The sequence below is a fragment of the Phyllostomus hastatus genome, unplaced genomic scaffold, assembly GCF_019186645.2.
Source record: "Phyllostomus hastatus isolate PE091 unplaced genomic scaffold, TTU_PhHast_1.1 phas_contig_148, whole genome shotgun sequence".
In the NCBI taxonomy this organism is placed as follows: Eukaryota; Metazoa; Chordata; class Mammalia; order Chiroptera; family Phyllostomidae; genus Phyllostomus; species Phyllostomus hastatus.
This window is the reverse complement of record NW_025333607.1, coordinates 4892490-4910388: the sequence shown is the minus strand read 5'-3', so window position 1 is coordinate 4910388 and position 17899 is coordinate 4892490. Positions and strand designations below refer to the sequence as shown.

Below are 17899 nucleotides of genomic sequence, written 5' to 3'. Positions count from 1 at the left end.
AATCTGGTTTGTGCTCTAAAAGAAAAACTACGAATTGGGAACACCATAACAGACATGAGGAATTCCTTTAATGGAGTCATCAGGAGACATGGAGACATGTCATAAGGAGACATGGTCAAAAGAAGAGCATGTCAAAAAAAGAATAGGTCAATAGAAATGTCCCTAACTGAACTGTGAAGTGACACACCCAAACCAAAACAGAACATTCAGGACCCGTGGGGCAGTAGGAAAAGGTGCAACACACGCGCAGTTGTGATACCAGAGGAAGAAGAAGGAGAGAACGGAGCAGAAGAAGCATTTGAAGTCATGGTCACAGAGAACTTGCAAAATTAATGACAGACACCAAAACACAAATCCAGAGAACTCCACGAACACCAAGCAGGACTGAACACACACACACACACACACACACACACACACACACACACACGCCCCTAGGTGTATCCAATTAAAACATTCAGGAAATCTGAATTCAGTATGGACTTTCGTTAATAACAAGGTCAATTTTCTATAGTAATGTACGATGTTCATAATAGGGGCGACTGAGTCCGGGGTGTATAGGAACTCTGTGCTGTCTTCAAGACTGTAAATCTAAAATCATTTCCAAGTTAAGTTTATTTTTAAAAACAACTCTCCTTCCGGCCGCTCTGTTAAGAACAGGCTGCAGGGCGGAGAGAGCGGAAGCAGGGGCCTCTCAGCCCATCGCGGTGACTCAGGGGTGGGGATGGTGGTGCCAGCGCTGATGGCAGCAGGGGAGGCGGCGAATGGGGTCGGTACCGGGCATGTTTCCAAAGGTCTATCTCTGAATGAGGAGCTCAGAAAGCCGGCAGGACTTACAGTCCCTGAGGAGGTGCCTTAACTCTTCAGTATTTGTGCCTTTCCATCTCCCCCAGTAGCCTGAGCTCCAAGAGGGCATTTCTACTGACGCATCTCCTCTCCTTGGACAGCTACGAAGCGGTGGGAGTGACACCTAGTAATCCCTGAATCGTAACTGTGGAGTCACGTTCTCTGCGCTGTGTGATGAGACGCTGCAGACACCGCCCCAAACACCGACAGCTCAACATCAAAGCAAAAGGAACTCCCCCCTACTCCTCTTAAGAGAGGAGACTCTGTCTGTCTGAGGATCCACCTAATCATTTTCAGATCGGCTGGCATTCACACCCACACGGCAAGACTCACCGACGAGTTCCACAATCCGATGGTGACTCGAGGCCAGACGGTTATTTTTAACCGACTGGATTGGCGCTGTTACGGGACCTAGTCTTGTCTGGCAGACAGGACACCCGTGTGACAGCCGTGCTGAAGGTTCCAGAATGATGAAACAGATCAATAACTCTGACGAGTCATCCTTCAGGGCAGTGAGGGAAGGTCAGCTAAAAATAAACCAAAGTGGAGAACAGGGCAGCACCCAACATTACTCAGCCAGACAGATGACACGGAGCTGCCGCCGCCGCCACCCCATCTCAGGACAGCGGGAGCCAGTCCACAGGACGACCCCGCGAGAGAGGAGGGTGCAGCTGTCACCCCGAGATCTCAGAGGAGGCTTGGGGAGGCCACGCCGAGGAGAGAAAATGACATTCGTTGTCCTTGATTTCCTGGCCGGCAATGAGTCAGAACTCCACTCTCAAATTAAGTATCAGGCCCGGGATTCAAATCCGGAGACGGGGGCGCTAAGCAAACACTGTGCACTCGCCCTCGGCATCTCAGGCATTCGGCGTGTTTACCGCTGGCGAGGGCGGTGGGCCGAGTCGTGTGGACACGAAGAGAATGGCACAGCCGCAGCTGCGGACCTCTTCTCGGCCAGTGAACGTGCGACAGCCTCAGGGGGCTGTGACTGCGGGGTTTTCTCTTCAAGACGACTCACCGAACCACATACTGTTAAGCTCCCTGGAATGCCCACGTTTAAACACAATGACCCATGGACAGTGAGCAGACTCGGTCACCCACCAGCAAACACCGAGGGCTCCCTAAACCAGGAGGGCTGCAGAGGGCGCGGGGGACACACAGCAGCAATAACACGGCATCCCTGACCTCCGAGACCCACTCCATGGGGCCAGCCTCGTGGCACCCACAATCTCAACCACGTTGTCTCCGTGGCTAAACCCAGGGTCCGCTCTTTGGTCTTGGGTGTGGGGTGAAGCCCCTGCTAGGGCTGACCACCCCCACTTTCTTGAAACCACGGCCTGGCTTACCGTTACACTGCGCTTTATCTTGTTTCACAGGTCACTCCCCCATCCCTTCGGCTGCTTCTTCAGGCTCCACCTGTTCCTGGCAGGCTGGGCCTGCTTGTTGGAATCAGTGTAAGTCCTTTGGAAGGATTCCCTAGTGAGGCCCTTTCGTATACATCTGGTAGACCCGGCAACTCCAATCAGGAATCTCTTTCTGAGGCTCTTGCGCAGAGAGGGATGTTAGTGATCATTTCTGTGTGGTCTGGTACATCTGCACATCTCCCCTCCCTGGCCCCCTCCCTGTCTGGTAGTTCAGTTAGGACTTAGTTAGAATCGCAGGCCTTGCTGACGAGAGACAGGCACCCCTTTGGCCACTGTGCCTTGATCAGACATGAACGCAGGACACGAAAGGAATCGATGAGACTGTCCCCCAGGATTACAGCTGAGACTCTGAGTAAAGACACTTTCTCTCCTTTCTGGGGTTAGTAGCTGCAGGAAAGCTGGGGACCGCAGTCACACCGCGTGCACAGAGCCAGCGCAGGAACGAAGCCCACGGGGGAGGGAAGGAGAAACGGAAACAGCGTGGATGCTGCAAGGTAAGCCTCCAGACCATCCGATCACTTATGTGAACTACTGAATTCCCTTTTTATATTAAGCCAGTTTCCTTTGGAATTTGTGAACACAGAAGTCCCAACTACCACAGAAAAATCAGAAACTAATTAAATGTCTCTCAATGGGGAAAGTGGCTGGTCAAATTATAGTATGTGCTGTGGAATATTACACAGGCATCAACAAGAGGCCAGGTCATATGTCATAGAAGTTCTCTAAGATTTATTTTTAAGCAAAAAGGGAAGTAAAAATGTGTAAAGAAGAGCCCCATTAATGTTTGAGGTGTGTGCATGGTGTGTATGTGTGTGTGCATGGGTGCATGCAAATACTCTGGAAAACAGAATGAAAAGAATCATCTGAAAAGTTTACACTGGTTTCCATTAAAGAGAAGAGGAGTTAAGGAGTGAGGGAATTGTATAAAGACAAACTTTCTGTGTATTTTCCATTGTTGTCCTAGTTTTAGTATAGCCATACACGGATGTCTTCGCTCTGTGAATTAAAATACTGAAATGGAAAATAATCCCAAAGACCCTTTACTCTTCATTGGCATCACTCCTCAGCCCACACACAGGTCAGCACATCGGAAACCAATGTTCTTTCCGCCCCGCCCCCCCCGCTGTCTTTCTGTTTTTTTCCCCCCAGCTAGTGCATGACGCCACCTGGTCACCGGAGCCCTGGACCCGAGAGCCGTCCCGGACAGGGCAGTTTCCCCCCGGCCCACCTCCCCTCGTCTCCGGCAGCCACCTGCTGTCACCAGTGCGGCCTCCTGAACGCACCCCCTCTCCTGTCCGCACTGCCGCACCACGGGCCAAGCTCCCGCTATGGTTTGCCTGGACTACCACGTGCTCTCCCACCGATCTCCGGGCCTCTCCCCGCCCCCTTCCCTGGCTCAGTCCCGCCGAGAGAGGTTGGCAATTCCAGCCCCGCACTCCTCTGCTCAGCAGCCTCCAGCCGACGCAGGAATGCAGCCCATCATACTCTGACACGCCCCCCGCTGCCTCTCACTGCCCTCCTCCTGGGCCTCTGCACATGCTGCTCCCTCCACGTAGCTGCCTTTTCCCTCCGTCCTCGCCAGACTCACTGCCCCATCCTTCAAATTTCAGGGTAAGCACGGTCATTTCTGATGCTCCCGGCCGGGGCTGGGTACCATTCTTCTGTGCCCTCCTGAAACTCTGAACAGTCACCTGCCATTCTACTTAACTGTAACGACCTCTTGACCCATGTGCCTTCTCTCCAGACTCCCAGGCAGGGGAGGCAGCTCACAAAGTACAGCCTCAGAGCAGATCCCTGCTCTGCCATTTTACAGGGTGAGACCCCAGGGCAATGGACTTGTTCCTGTGTCTCGAAGCTCACAGGGGGTCTGCAGGTCCATCCGGGCGAAGTGCAGAAAACAGTGCCCGGCCCGTGGAAAGCACCAAGTCAGGGCTGCTGTCCTTCGCCTGGTTAGCAGTCTCTGCGCCTAGTGCTGCGCCTGGCACTAAAAGTACGCTCAACAAATAATTACCTTTTTGTGCAAAGCATTTTAAACAAATGCCTCTCTATAAGGATGCATTCCCAAAAAAGGTGGTTCAATTTTAAGGCGAGGCTTACCACCTGCATGCAGAAAAAGCAGCAGAGTGCCACGTAGGAACTCTGATGTCAAATAGCCGGCACGCTATTTGCACTGCGGCCACCCGCAGCGCGGCCACTCACTGGGGCTCCGGTGCTCTTGCCCACCTGGCTTCAGGTGGAAACGACCTCACCATTAACTGTGATTTCCCGAATGGTGACAGCACCAGCCCCCGTGTTGAACTAACAACCTGCAGAACTTCATGCTTAAGGCATCCTGCAGATGCCGGCACAGTTAGCCTCTGACATGGTTGTCTCAAGTCCTGGTCTTACAACTAAAAATTACTAAAAGTTTCAAGACTAGCTGGTTTCTAAGAACTTCTTCAGGACCAGCAGGAGAGCATGGAAGGCCCTTTGTCATCTTTGCTCCGGTCACAACCAGACGTTCCTTGCAACCGAATGTCTTCACCTGGAGGGTGTCTTGCAGTCCCCCAAAGACACAGGCATACTGGAAAAGTTACAAATTAATTACACTAATTAATTCTTGAAAGAGAAGAGTGACTGACTAATGGGGCAGCAGAGAGTAAGGACAGGGGCGGAGAGAACGAGGCGTGTGGAAGGACAGCCTGTATCCTCCCAGGGGCCCGGGGGCTGTGTGGTGGGAGCACCACACCCGTCCAGCGGCCCCGCCCCCACCAGCCTAGGACTGTGCACCCGGATGTCCTGCCTTTTCTGTTGACACGCGGCAGAATTAAGTCTTTTTGGTTAGGCCTGGCCCTGGAACTCTTGACTTCCATTTTTTACTGGGTGTGGAAGATGGAAGAGACCAGCCAGCATTCATTCACCTTCCAGATCTCAGGGGGCATTCAGGGGTGCATTTTCGGGGATTCAGGGAGGAAGGCAGGCAGTAACACAGGCAGAGCCCCTGGAAGCCATCCACTCCGTTCCCTGGTCTCCTGGTGCTTTGATCTCACTCTGTGGATCCTCTCTCTCTCTCCCCCACTCCTCCCTCTCTCCTCCCCACCCTCACCGGGTCTCTCTGTTCTACCCGAAAGCCTGAAGGGTTAGGAGAAGCTGACTCAGAACAACAACAAGTCCTAGATCCACGTAGCGCCCTTCTTCCGAGGAAACCAGATGACCGGCTACATCTTTCTCTCGTCTGAAGCCCTTCCAGGAGGGGCTGCGGGCTAACCAACCGGGATCCTCTGGCCTGCAGAGCAGGAGCAGGGCGCGGGAAGCCCTAGGGGTTCCTCCCAGAGTCAGACGGGAAACTGCCGTGAACAGGAGCGGGGAGTCTACTGAACACAGAGCGATCCGCACTGTGCGATGGCCAACCTCAAAGAGCGTTGCTGCCTCCAGACCAACGCTGCAGGTTTCTAGAAAGCCTCCAGAACATGCATGAATGCCGACAGTCTTTGAAAAGGTTTACTGAAGTGAGGAGCACGGACAGAAAGCCTCCGTTGGGATTTGTGGGCAGGATCTTCACGGGAAGCAATAACCAGGGGCCTCTGCTCTGCTACCACCGCCCTCCATCCCTGATTTCCGCTGGCTTTTTCCAGGAAGGTCTCAAATGCTGTCTCTCTATTTGACCATATATATATATGTTTCAAAGTGTATATATATATACACACACACGTAACGTTTGTCAAGAAATCAGATCTTGTTTCTCATTCTAGAAAAAACACTGCTGCCTCTCCAGACCAGGAGGCAGCAGGCACTGGAAGGAGTCAGGGTGCATTAGGACCAACTCACTACTCAGTACGCTGATTTTTCCAGCTTTCGTCTCGCTTGTTGTTTTGTTCTTTTAGACGTAGTTATCACCTCCCCCCGAAAAGCAGGCTGTTCAGATCACAAGTGCCGATGTTCCCTCCACCAGAGGGGATAAGAACGCTGCTACCACGGCTCTGTCTGCAGTGCCTGGCATTTTCATTGGTGCTTCTGAGAGGTTATGGTGGTGGCAGTCAAATGCCGGCAGCAAAGCAATTGCCATGGGTTTACGTTGAGACTGGGTCCCGACAGGTCCCACTGCCCAGGACGCACTCAGTGTCCTCATGGACATGAAAGAACAAAAGTGACCACAACTCCTGTGTCTCCCCCAGCGGGCCTTTCTCCAGGCACCCAGCCGGTCACGTGCGGTCAGCGGCACCACTCTCGGCTGACCAGCGGGCCCAGTAGGGACAGGCCTGTGCTCCAGCAAATGCACAGCACCGCCCCTGCCACAGGCATAGGGTCGTTTAGAAGCCACCCTCTTTAGGCTTTTACAGCGAGACCCTCCCTGCCCCCTGCCACGCGGATGGGCCCTGGGGGCAGCGGGTGACTGCTCTTTCTCTCCATACAACAGCTTCAAAAATTCCGCCTTCTTACCTAAAAAGCATGTTCTACTTAAAAAGTCCTTTTATAGTTACATTAATTACTCTTTGAAACACCCCCAGTGAGACTGGCACCATTATCTTCCATTTCAAAGACACTGAGGTTCAGAAAGAAATACCAGTATCACCATGTCAAATGCACACGAAGGCAAAGGTGAGAATTCAACCCGTCCCGGCACACTCTGCAACTGATAATGAGCTCCTGCCCCCGTGAGCGGTGAAATTATTTACAATGCCCTCATAAATGCTTTGAGAATCACAAGGCAATAATTGTACATTGATTACGTGAGATAACGGGAATTTACACATCATTAAGGAAAACGGGATACGGAAGCCTGGGACCCGAACCATCAGAACGATGAGATAGCTCATCAAGACCAGAGAGAATTCGGACAGAGAACGACTGTGTGTGGGCGAGGCCAGGGTCCCAGCATCACAGGTGGAGATGGGGCAGGCTGCGGGAGGAGGAGTGAGGAGCAAATGACAAGTGACACAAGGAGAGACTCGGACACTCCTTGACTAAAGTCATAACCACACACACACACACACACACACACACACACCCCCATGGGGTGACATCATTACTCATGGCGTTTTCCTCCCAAATCCGAGCATTTTGAGTTTCTCTTCCCTAAAACAAGCAGAGAGAAAGCCAACAGGAGGAAAGAATAAGTAATAATGAGAAAAAATAACATAACTGATTCAAAAAGGGTAAAAAGTGATGTTTTGGGGAAAAAGCCTTTAAAATACAAAAACCATTAACCAGAAGGGGCAGTCGTCGGTTGAGTGGCTCTCAGGGCAGAGAGCAGCACGTGAGGAGGCCGGTCTGGAAGGGGGGCTCCCTCAGCTGACCCACCAGGGGTCGCCCCCAACTCCCCCTCCTGCCTGCGCACAAGCCCAGCTCAGTCCCGGTGCCCAGCGGACGAGCGCCCAGAGGACTCTGTCTCCCTCCCGTCAGACGTCTGACCCTGTCCCACACGCCTGCCTGAGCGGCGACGAGGGCTTCTCGTCGCCCACGTGCGACCTGCCAGCCGGTGGAACCTCGCCCTGAGACCAGCCGGGGCACGGAAATACGGCAGGGGACCTAGCTCTCGGCGGCAGGTCTCGGACTGACCTGGAGAGGCAGAGCGCTTGCTAAGGAAGTGGGTAGGTAAGAAGGGAGGGAGGAAGGAAAGAGAAAACTAAAAAAAAAAAAGTTAATGTCTGGTTGCTAATCTTTAATTTACAGCCTTTGAGATGTAGGAAAGTTCTAGAAGGAGACCATTAGTGACAAAAGATCATAAACTTTCAAGCAACACGAATGGCTAATTCATAGTAATTAGTGATTTTGGTGGCAAATAACACAGCATATTTATATTCCGTGGGGAATGTTCTTGAAATGGCAGCAGGCGTGTACCATGCATGCGTAATTCAATATAATTTCACGACATATTTAAAAAACTATTTCAACTCTCACACCGTTGGATGCGGAGCGCACCTGTCACATTCTAAAACGAAGAGGCACGCCCACTGACTTGCCTTGCTGAACACAATGGACACCACGAAGAAATCCAGCAGGAAACCCTCGGAAAGGGCCTTGCAGTCAAAGTGGAAGAAGACGGCGGTGAAGCCCAGGCGCGCGAACTGGTGGGCGGGGCTGCAGAAGGAGGCGCGCAGCAGCTTCATGCCGGCCACGATCATCAGGAAGATGTCCCAGCTGTCGGGGCGGAAAGGAAGAAAAGTCATCAAGGACGCCGCGCCGACAGCAGGGCCAGCGACAACGGCTAACGTTTCTTCGGCGTTCACTGTGCATTCTGCGCTTTGTACACACAGAACGTCCAGTTGGGGGGCCCGGCGATTACCCTCCTTGACGGAGCGGTAAACCGAGTCTCAGAGCTGGAGTCCTTCCTCTAAGCACTCACAGGCTGAGCCGGGATTCAAACTCAGCCCGCGGGGCCCTGCCACACGGAGTCTGTGCTAGAGGCGGCTCCTTCCCACCGAGTGGTTCTCATTGTCCCCTGTCCTCTGAAAGGACACCAGCTCCTTGGAGCCGACCCGAAGGCAGGGCTAGGTTTCACGGAGAGCTTGAAGGCAAGTGAGAAATCAGCGCACGCTGTCCCTGTCCGGTCGGCTCAGCAGATGCCTTTATTATAAAAGAATCTCACTGAAGCAGTGATGTAATAGTAGTCAACATTAAATTCTGGAAAAGAGGAAAAACTCACTATCTTAATTAAGCCATTCTGAGTCCTACACATTAACTCCCAGTATTTCTCAGCATTTCTTGTCGTTCCAATGAGCATAAGTTCCCTGGTCTCCCTTTCTTTCTGCTGAAAATGATGTCATCGACATTCTGCCCCTGTGGCCTCTTTAGTCGCAGAGCCGACCACGGCGGCCGGCAAAGCCAGACCAGGACTTGGCTTCCAGGACCGACCTGAACGCTCTTGCCCAGGGGGGCAGGTCGGTGACCGGCGCAGGGAGGAGCGTGTGCTGAGTGTGCAGGTCCACCAGGTCACGAGGTCAGCCGTGAACAGCCTACCGACCATGAGGGTGGATGGTCCACGGCAGCAGCTCAGGACGGCCTAACAGAGCACCCCCCCTGCCCGAGGGTCTGTCCTTCTGCAGGAGGCTTTGCCCGTTGTAACCAGATGCCCCCAAGCAGAACAGCCTCTTTGGAAGCGTGAAAGACAGACAGAGGTGGGAACGTTGTGCAGAGAACGGGGGCACCTGAGAGCGAGAGATGTTTTCTTTTTCTGACTGAACACATAAAACTGGGACGTGCCTCATGTTTCCCGAGTCTAGAGGGACCCTGGGCTCAGGACCTAACGTCCCAGGAGGAGGTCATTTAAAAAGGGCTGTCAAAGTCTCTGCACCTGTCAGGTGCAAAACTGTCATGTTGTCATCCAAAAGGTCTAACGCTGGTGATTCCATTCGCCACGATCGGACATTCATGCATCCTCAGACCCAGGGCTGTGACTGTTCCCACTCTTCCCCCCACACCCATGAGGTGTGCCTGAGGCCCCCTGGGAAGCACTGGCCCTGGGTCACAGGCAGGTCTGGGGGGAATGGGGACGCTTTCGTGGAACTGCAGAGAGAGCCCTCGGCGTTCCCGCGGTGTGGGTGACCGTGGCTCCTCCGCTCACCAAGGCGATGATCGGTGCAAAAATCTGCCTGCGGGCCCGGTTGTCCTTGACAACAGCCCCAGGTACGTACAGAGGTCCCCGTGGGATAGTCAAGGCCCTTGCAGGGACCCCAGTGACACGTGTCTCAGGACTAGGGATGTTCTGGTGTTCAGGGGAGCTGGCTGATTTCTGGGTTGTTCAAGCCAAAGCTGGATGAATGCTAACTCTGAACTCTACGTGCCTTTGGCCACGACAGACGGTGTTCAGATTCCATTTAACAGTGAGGATGGGTTAAGACTGTGGTGACCGATGTGATGGCCTTTTACGACACAGTGACAGTAATAGTTTCAGTTATGGACTCACAGACGGTCATAGGCTTAGCTGAAGGCTTTATAAATGCTTATGTACCGATCGGTGACCAACGGCCCGGGACAGCGGCAAAGCACCCACTTAGGTCAGGCCGGGAACTATAAATACCTAACAAGACACCATGACTCACCGACGCGGTCACCCATCCATTCCTCCCTCCATCACCACGTACTAGGGGGCTGGTACAGACAGCTGGCTAAGGAGCAGTGCCTGCTGTTAGAGAGCCCACTGTCTGACTGTCGGGTGCAGTGGTTCTCAGGAAGGTCGAAACAGGTCTCAGGTGAGACTGATGGGTGGCCTCCGCTGTCCTGTTTCAGGACGGCCGGTCTACGGGGGTGCTTGACATCTTGGGGGACTTTCTTTTTACGTCTTCAGATGGATGCCTCGAGTGTATAAAAAAAAAGATCAGCTTTGAACTCTGAGAAAAATAATTCTGTGGGTATCGTCTGAAAGTTGAGAATAGCTGGAGGTACATAAGTAAGCTGATACTTTCTGTCTGCAGTGTCGGGAAAAAATTACAGGGATTAGATAGTAAGATTACTTTGAACTGGACCCTCTCCGCACTGTGTATTGGAGTCTGTCTGATTCTCAACCTTTGCGTCCATCCTCTGCCAACAGCAAGAGCAGCTTGGCCCCCACCTGCATCTCTTCCTGATGCTGGGACGGAGAACTTGAAACCCTGCAGCTCGAAACTCCAGGCAGCACCGGTACCTCCTCTGCTGCTCTGGTTCTGATCGCGAGCCCTCACCCTAGAAACGGAGGGGTCTGCCTTGGGCGAGGTGGGAGGTGACCCCGGGGCCAGCCAGGATGGCGCCGCACTGGAAGCACCTGCCACAAGGAGGGGGACTTCATGTTCCAGATGCAGAGTCACCCCTGGATCGGGCCCCACCCAGACTATACAAGGGGTCTCTAGCCCCGTCGTCCAGCTCCTTGATCCAGCGAGGCGAATTTCGTCCCAGGACCCGAAGTTCAGGACTTTAAGCACATGGACTTCTTGCCCTGGCCCAACTGAACCCGGTCTGGACCAGAAGGAAGGCGGGGTCAGGAAGGCTATGGGATCATTTCTTTTAGGGTCTGCCTTGTGTGACCATGAACTTGCTCAAAGTCCAGTATTCAAATGCCTTTGAGCTTAGCTTGCTCAATCTTTGGCAAACGTTCAAGAATCTGTGCTCCTCTTACCCTGAAAGGAAGAGCAGGTCTGAATTCGTCTGCCTGTGATTATATACATCAGGGTTGAGTTGGGCGACGCGACTAATTAGCAAATCTGGGGAAGAATCTCTTTCACGGCCTTCTCCTCTGACAACTTACTTAACTAGAAACTTGAACCTTTTGTCAGGAAGACAAATCCACAGATAATCCAGCGGATTTCCATTTGTAAATTCAGAGTTAACTCTCAGATATGAGACCAGTGAGTCAACTGGGCATTGTTAACGCTTCGCAAAAGCGTGGCATCCTATACAGCACGACGTCTCTGTGCTCCGTTTTTGTGACGGCGATGCTTCTCCTGATCAACGCAGAGAGCGCAGTGACAGCCCCTCAAGCACAGGGTGACAGAGTACTTGCTAAATGAACTGACGCGAGGCAGGACCCCCAGGAAACCCGGAGTCGCACTGGCCTTCTGTCACCGCACCAGGGCTCACTCAGCCTGCAGGACGACTTTCAAATGTACCGACATTTATTCCCAGTGTCATGTCCAGCAGGTCCAACTTCCCTGCACCCCAGTCCCTCTACAAACGACCGCCAGCTCCTTGGAGTTTGGCTGAAGGACACCATAGAAGACACCGTCTGCTGCAGCCTGCTTACAGACAATTCACTAGGTTTTAAAAACATTAGGAGCCGGATCCCTGGGAGAATAAACCATTATCCACTTACTGCGTCCCGAGTCTCCGGTGGTTGCTTATTGAGAAGGCATCAATAGTGAGGGCGTTCAAAATGATTGCCGGGTACAGGACATATTTTTCAAAACACTGAAGCCAAACATAGAGTCTTTCGAACCACATTAAATGGGCGAGATCTGAAAGAAACACAAAAACCACTCAGAATGGCCACTGGTCGAATTATTTGCCTTCAAGTACGTGTGATAATAAGTAGTATCTCCCTTTCATTCAAAAGCTGCTGGTTCAGAACTCCAGACACTAAATGTGGTATGCCCATGTAGTTTGCAGGCAGCCACTCTTAGCTGTGTGTCTACGTGGTTCATGAATAATAATACATAGAGATATAGGCCACCGGCACCCCGATTTCTCAAGTCAGCTGATTTGCCCACATATAATTAGGGCTGGGACCAATGAACTAACACCCACCATAACATCCAGGCATCTCAGAGAAGTGAAGGGCAGAAAGCGAGCCCCCCTTCTCTAATGCTTGGGGTCCCTTGGGAGGTGGGGGCTCATTTCTGGGCTCTTCTCTACCCCTCTAAATTTAGTCTTTCAATTCACAACCGAATTTCTGGGTAACATATGCAAGTAAGAGAAAGCTGACCCCAACCCCTTATCATTGTGAGTGTGTGATTCGCCATCAAGGATGCGCCATGGAGCTACTCAATAGAATCTTTTGCAGAAAAGCAATATTTAATTTTCATATGCTCCAACTTCTCATTTTTTTCCTTTTAGAGTCTTTGTTGTTCTGCCCCAGAGACCAAGAGCGTGACCCCATTCTCCCATTTTCCTCGGAGACATTCGCTGGTTTCTGTTTCGTGTGCAGATCCGCAAGCTCTGTAGAACTGACGAGTGTGTCTGATGCACGCACGGGGTTGAGAATGATAGGCTTCCATGCGGGGATCCAACTGACCATCACCATTTACTGAAAGTAACTCCCATCTGCCCCTGCACGGCAGGGACCCGTGCTGTTTTATATCCTTCGGCCTTGTGGGGGCGGGGGGGGGGGCCCCCCCCGGGAAGCCCTCCTGGAAGGTCCTTCCGCATTTCCTGTTGGAGAAGCTCCTCCTCGGGTTACAGAACCAGGCACCTGCCCTCTGCAATCCTCCCTGACTGCCCCACCCCCACCCCCGCCAGTACAGTCATTTCCAGGGAGCCCAGGGGGCCCGGCATGGGAGGCGTCTGTCCCAGCCAGGGTCACCCCACACCGACACTGTTTGGAAACATCAGCACGTGGTGAGAGTAACAAGGAGTTGCATTTTTATTCAGCTTTATTACTGTTTCTAATTAGAAACAATACGCACCCCCCTTCCGGTCTGCTCCCAGCAGACACCCCCCCCGCCTCCCCGACCACCGCCGTTTCCCCGCCTTTGGGACTCCGGTCCGCTGCCACGTGCCCAGCGCCAGGTGTTTGCCAGATGCTGAGCCCAGCTTTCTGCACTTACGACCTTTAATTTTAAGGCTAAAGATTTTATTCTTTGTGTCGTCATGGAGCACTGGGACTCCACAACTACAGTGCTTGTCACATCGAAGAACAAGTATTCATCTTAATATTAATCTCCCCACTAGGACCGTGGGTTTTGGAGAGTGGGTGCCATGTCTTAAATGGTTTAATGGTTCAGATACCTAGCAGAATGCCTCCTGGCTGAGAGCGGAGGTTCAGTCAATGTTCATTTGTTATCTCATCCTGTTTAGTGGCTGGGAATGGGCAACAACTAAATGGAACAAGGCGGAACTAAAATGCAGCCTCTCAGAATTATTATTTTTATTACAAAGCAAAAACCATCCTCACTAAAACATACTGAACATTTCCTGTTTCAGTCTGTCACAGAGTACAACCAATCAGAGGTAGGTTTCCTTCTACCCGAAATCACTTTTTCTGATTTCCCAATTTACAGGTGATCCGCGGGGTTGGACTGAGGCGGCTGCATGGACTGCAGTCCAGCCGGCTTGTAAAAATACACTTGCGGAGTCCCATCAACGCGTGTCACCAACTCAGAGAAACATGACAGCCTCAGCTAGGTCCCTGCGAGAGTATGTAAATTAGGAGAAACGGAAGCCAAGGGCATCCGGCAGTGCTGATGGAAAAACACGTGAATCAGAAAGCACGTCTGAGCGGCTCGTTGCCGCAGAGGCCCTGGGCGCTGTGTGGGGGAGGGGCCGTGCGAGGAGACTTTCAAACGCTTGCCGCTTTTGCTTTTGGAAGAAGACATTTTCCAGTGAGTGGGCATAAAACCGATTCAAGTGCAGGGACACAATCCCATTTCGGTCGACAAGGATTTACCGTGGGTAACGATCACGAATACGGGTTTGCCATAAGGATTTCAGTTCACCCATCCTAGGAACACGTAAAGCAATGAATTTCAAATAATAGGAAATCGCTAATGATCTCTGAACTCACCATCCACATCTTTCCAAATATCTGAAAGCAACAGCACTTACTCAGTGAGACTTGAGCTGTGTGTGTGTGTGTGTGCAAGTGCGCGTGAGAAACTATGCTACAGACACAACTTTAAGGCCCGTACGTGGCTGGGACGCTCAGGCTGCGGGGAGTCTGGGGCTGCGAGCACCACCCTGCAGTCCGACCTTGGGACAGCGAGGCGCAGGCACTGCTGCGTTCAACTGCGCATGATCCATCCCTCTTGTGAACAGCTAAGACCCAGGATTCTGGGGTAATAACTGCATCTCCTGTTAGACACGATCAAGGTGATAGCTACAAAGGAGGTCTCTGATGGGCTTTTGAAGGCTAAAAAGAACTTGCAGGGAACTAGAAACGATTCATTGCTATGTTTCTAAAGCCTCTACTGTCCTTTGAACAGCTCGTTGGTCAGAGTCTCGGTGAAGACGGAGCCAGGAGCCACGCTGCCCGTGTAATTCAGCGGCGGTTCACCATGAGGCACAGCGGCGGGGAGATGCAGACGACCCCTGCGGACGTGTAAGTGTGACGTGGAAGCCTCGCACGCCTCCCCCTGGGTCCGGACAGCGAATGCATCCCACGCTGCCTGCTCACACCAGCGAGCACAGCTCTGCACGGTGCGCTCTGAGTGTGAGGGGGAACATCTGAGGTGCAAGTCCACCCCAGGCGCGTTCAGTGCAACCTCCAGCCGAAGGACGGCGGAGAAGGATGCGGAAAGGGAGTTAAAACCACTATCTGGGAGCGACAGCAGACAGCAAATCCCAGAGATCACCCAGGCCAAACTTCTGATTTCAGGTTCTGCTAACCTGCACACCGAAAGGAAATTAATTTCAATTTAATTCTTATATATCTCAGGAATCTCCCCGCCAAGTTCAGTGATTTATTCCAATGACACGTGACGACATCTAGATCACAGAACACGTTTTACGGACGGATCGAGCTTGTACTGAATGTTCCCCTTCGGAGGCTGAGGGGAAACAAACGGGAAAGACGAGCAGACGCGAGAGCCCAAAGCTCTGCATTCCACGAGGCTTAAGCTGAATCCTTGTCACAGCGTGACCATTACAGGCTAATGAAAAGGAATGCTTACAAATGCAGTAACGTAATAAATGTATTTCTTAAGTCCCCAAACTACCTCGGTATTCATACGAAGTCAAGTTAAAGAAAATCTCTGAGACCGTATTTCACCACTGCCTTTCTGTAATGTCCTAAATATGCAGAGAGGCCACAGAAAGACATCGCTTTAGCATCACGATGTCCCTTTTCCCTGGAATATCAGGCCCTTGAGGAAAATAATGCAGACTAACGATGCCATTTTGCAAGTTCCTGTACGACTTAAGATGGAACACATTGCATTTTCTCAAAGGCTTTTTGGGTTGGGCTTTCTTTAGCTTGTGTTATTACACTGAGTCCCTCTCAGTAAGTTTTGGTTAAGAGTTCACCCAAAATCCTCAGGATGTTTTTATCTTTAGGAAGGTCATTTTCTTGAATCCGGATCCTGAATTACGATGGAAGCCGCAAGGACAGGAGGCTCCTTGCCTTGTGGGGCCCGGATGTGCTCGAGGCTCTTCCGCATGGGTGCAGCTCAGGTCCCCGGGCCGGCCACCCGAGGCGACCAAGACAGAGACCCTGCAGGATGGAACGGCCATCCGAGGGTAGGTGACCGTCCTTAAATGGAGAGCAGATAGCATTGCCCTGTCGCTCCAAGCCCTAGAATCCTGTTCAGGAAAAACCCGGGGTCCTCTGGGCCTCCCCGTTCCCATTAACCAACGTTGGGGATGCCGGGGGTTTTTTCTTGGGCCTGGGATCCGCTCCCTCCACTTTGAGGGTTAACCCCCTCTCCACCTCCAGGCCTAACATCAAATGCCACCTCCTCAAAGAAGCCATTCTTTCACTCTCAAATCCAAATGAGAACCCCCATATACTCCTTCTGGCCCCTACTCTTCTCCCGCAAGAAAGAGCCAGGGCTGTCTTTCTGCATCACATTCAGCATTTTGCACCGCACCCGCTCCTTGGGTGCCACTCAGCACCTCTAGGTGACATCCCTGATCGACTGATAACAGCCTGATCAACTAAGCAGACCCCCAGGAGAACGAAGTCTGGGGAGAAGCAGGGGCTTCTGCTGGGGACGCAGCCTGCCTTGCAGGGGTCCGGACTGATTCCCGGCTGACAACCCTCCCTTTCTCCAAAGGCTCCCCCCACCCCGCAGCCCGGCGAGGCCGCGGTGGCCTTGCCCCCAGTGGCTCCCCGGCCTTCCGCACAGTCCCTCACGTGTGATGACTGTCCTATGAACGTTTGTGAACAAACTGATGAGCATGATCGGGTTCAACATCATGACAAACCTCTCAGAGAGGAAGACAAGGTGGTAAGGAGCAACATCTGGGAATCAGGAAATTAACGTGTCCATTTTTGAAGGAATAAAATGTTTCAGTTGTTTCCTCAGTGGCTTTTGATTTGGGGGCCATGTTTAGACAACTCTTCCTCTGCAACCAAGATTATATAACTTGACCAATATATTTTTGCATTGCTACTCTTGTTCCTTAATTTTCCTTCTACTTTAAAAAGTTTTTTAGAGATTTTATTTATTTATTTTTAGAGGGAAAGGGAAGGAGAGAGGGAGAGAAACATCAATGTGTGGTTGCCTCTCACGCGCCCCCTAATGGGGACTTGACCCATCTGCAACCCAGGCATGTGCCCTAGACTGGGAGTCAAACCAGCGACCCTTTGGTTCACAGGCCAGCACTCAATCCACTAAGCCACACCAGCCAGGGTGTAACAATTTTTTTAAAAAACATCTTCAATCCACCTGGAATTTCATTTGATATGAAGTCTAACTCAGTTTTATAAAATGTTTAGCTCCTATTCCCAAAACCACCCCAGTGACTTTGTCGTTAGCTTGCTGGGAATGAAAATGCGTCCTTGCCACCTCTCTCCTCGAAGGGCAAGCTCTGCGGAGAGTCTGTGCAGTATGCGCTTCCCCCTCCCTGCAGCAGCAGTGGAGTCGTTTTCACAGCCCTCACCGGCAGACGGTTAGGACGGCCTTGCACAGCCCCTCTCTGTGGGGGCACGTGAAGGGGGAAACTCCCCGGCGGAACAAGCGTCTGGCCACGAGCGAGGGTCACGCTGTCACTCACTCTCCCTCCCCACACCTGGCCCAGCAGCCAGGACGCAGCAGGTGCCCAGTGACCGCCAGGCTCGCCAGACCAGAATTCTTCTCAGGTATGTAGTGACGTGTATGCTACTTAAACCACAAGACTATTTTAAAACACCGTTTCCATTTCCCCACCCGGCACCCCCATCTATCATCCCATCATAAAGTGCCGTGATGAGGGTTAGACTGCTGCAGATAAAGCCTCAACCGCCGCTGCTCGGAGAATCTGCGTCGGGACTCATCACAGTGGCCCCTCTGGCCGGCCGGGCGCGCAGGCCCACGGGCCGTCTGATG

General features: G+C 52.2%; 1 protein-coding gene across 1 annotated transcript in view; it reads right to left on the bottom strand.

Moving 5' to 3' along the window:
- The window catches only part of PCNX2 (pecanex 2), a 205288-nt gene that overhangs the window by 86914 nt on the left and 100475 nt on the right, over positions 1-17899 (bottom strand). The window contains exons 20-21 of the mRNA XM_045817984.1: positions 12034-12175; positions 8213-8390 (exon numbers count right to left, since the gene is read on the bottom strand). Coding sequence (XP_045673940.1) covers positions 8213-8390; positions 12034-12175 — 320 coding nt within the window. The remainder of the gene's footprint in view (positions 1-8212; positions 8391-12033; positions 12176-17899) is intronic.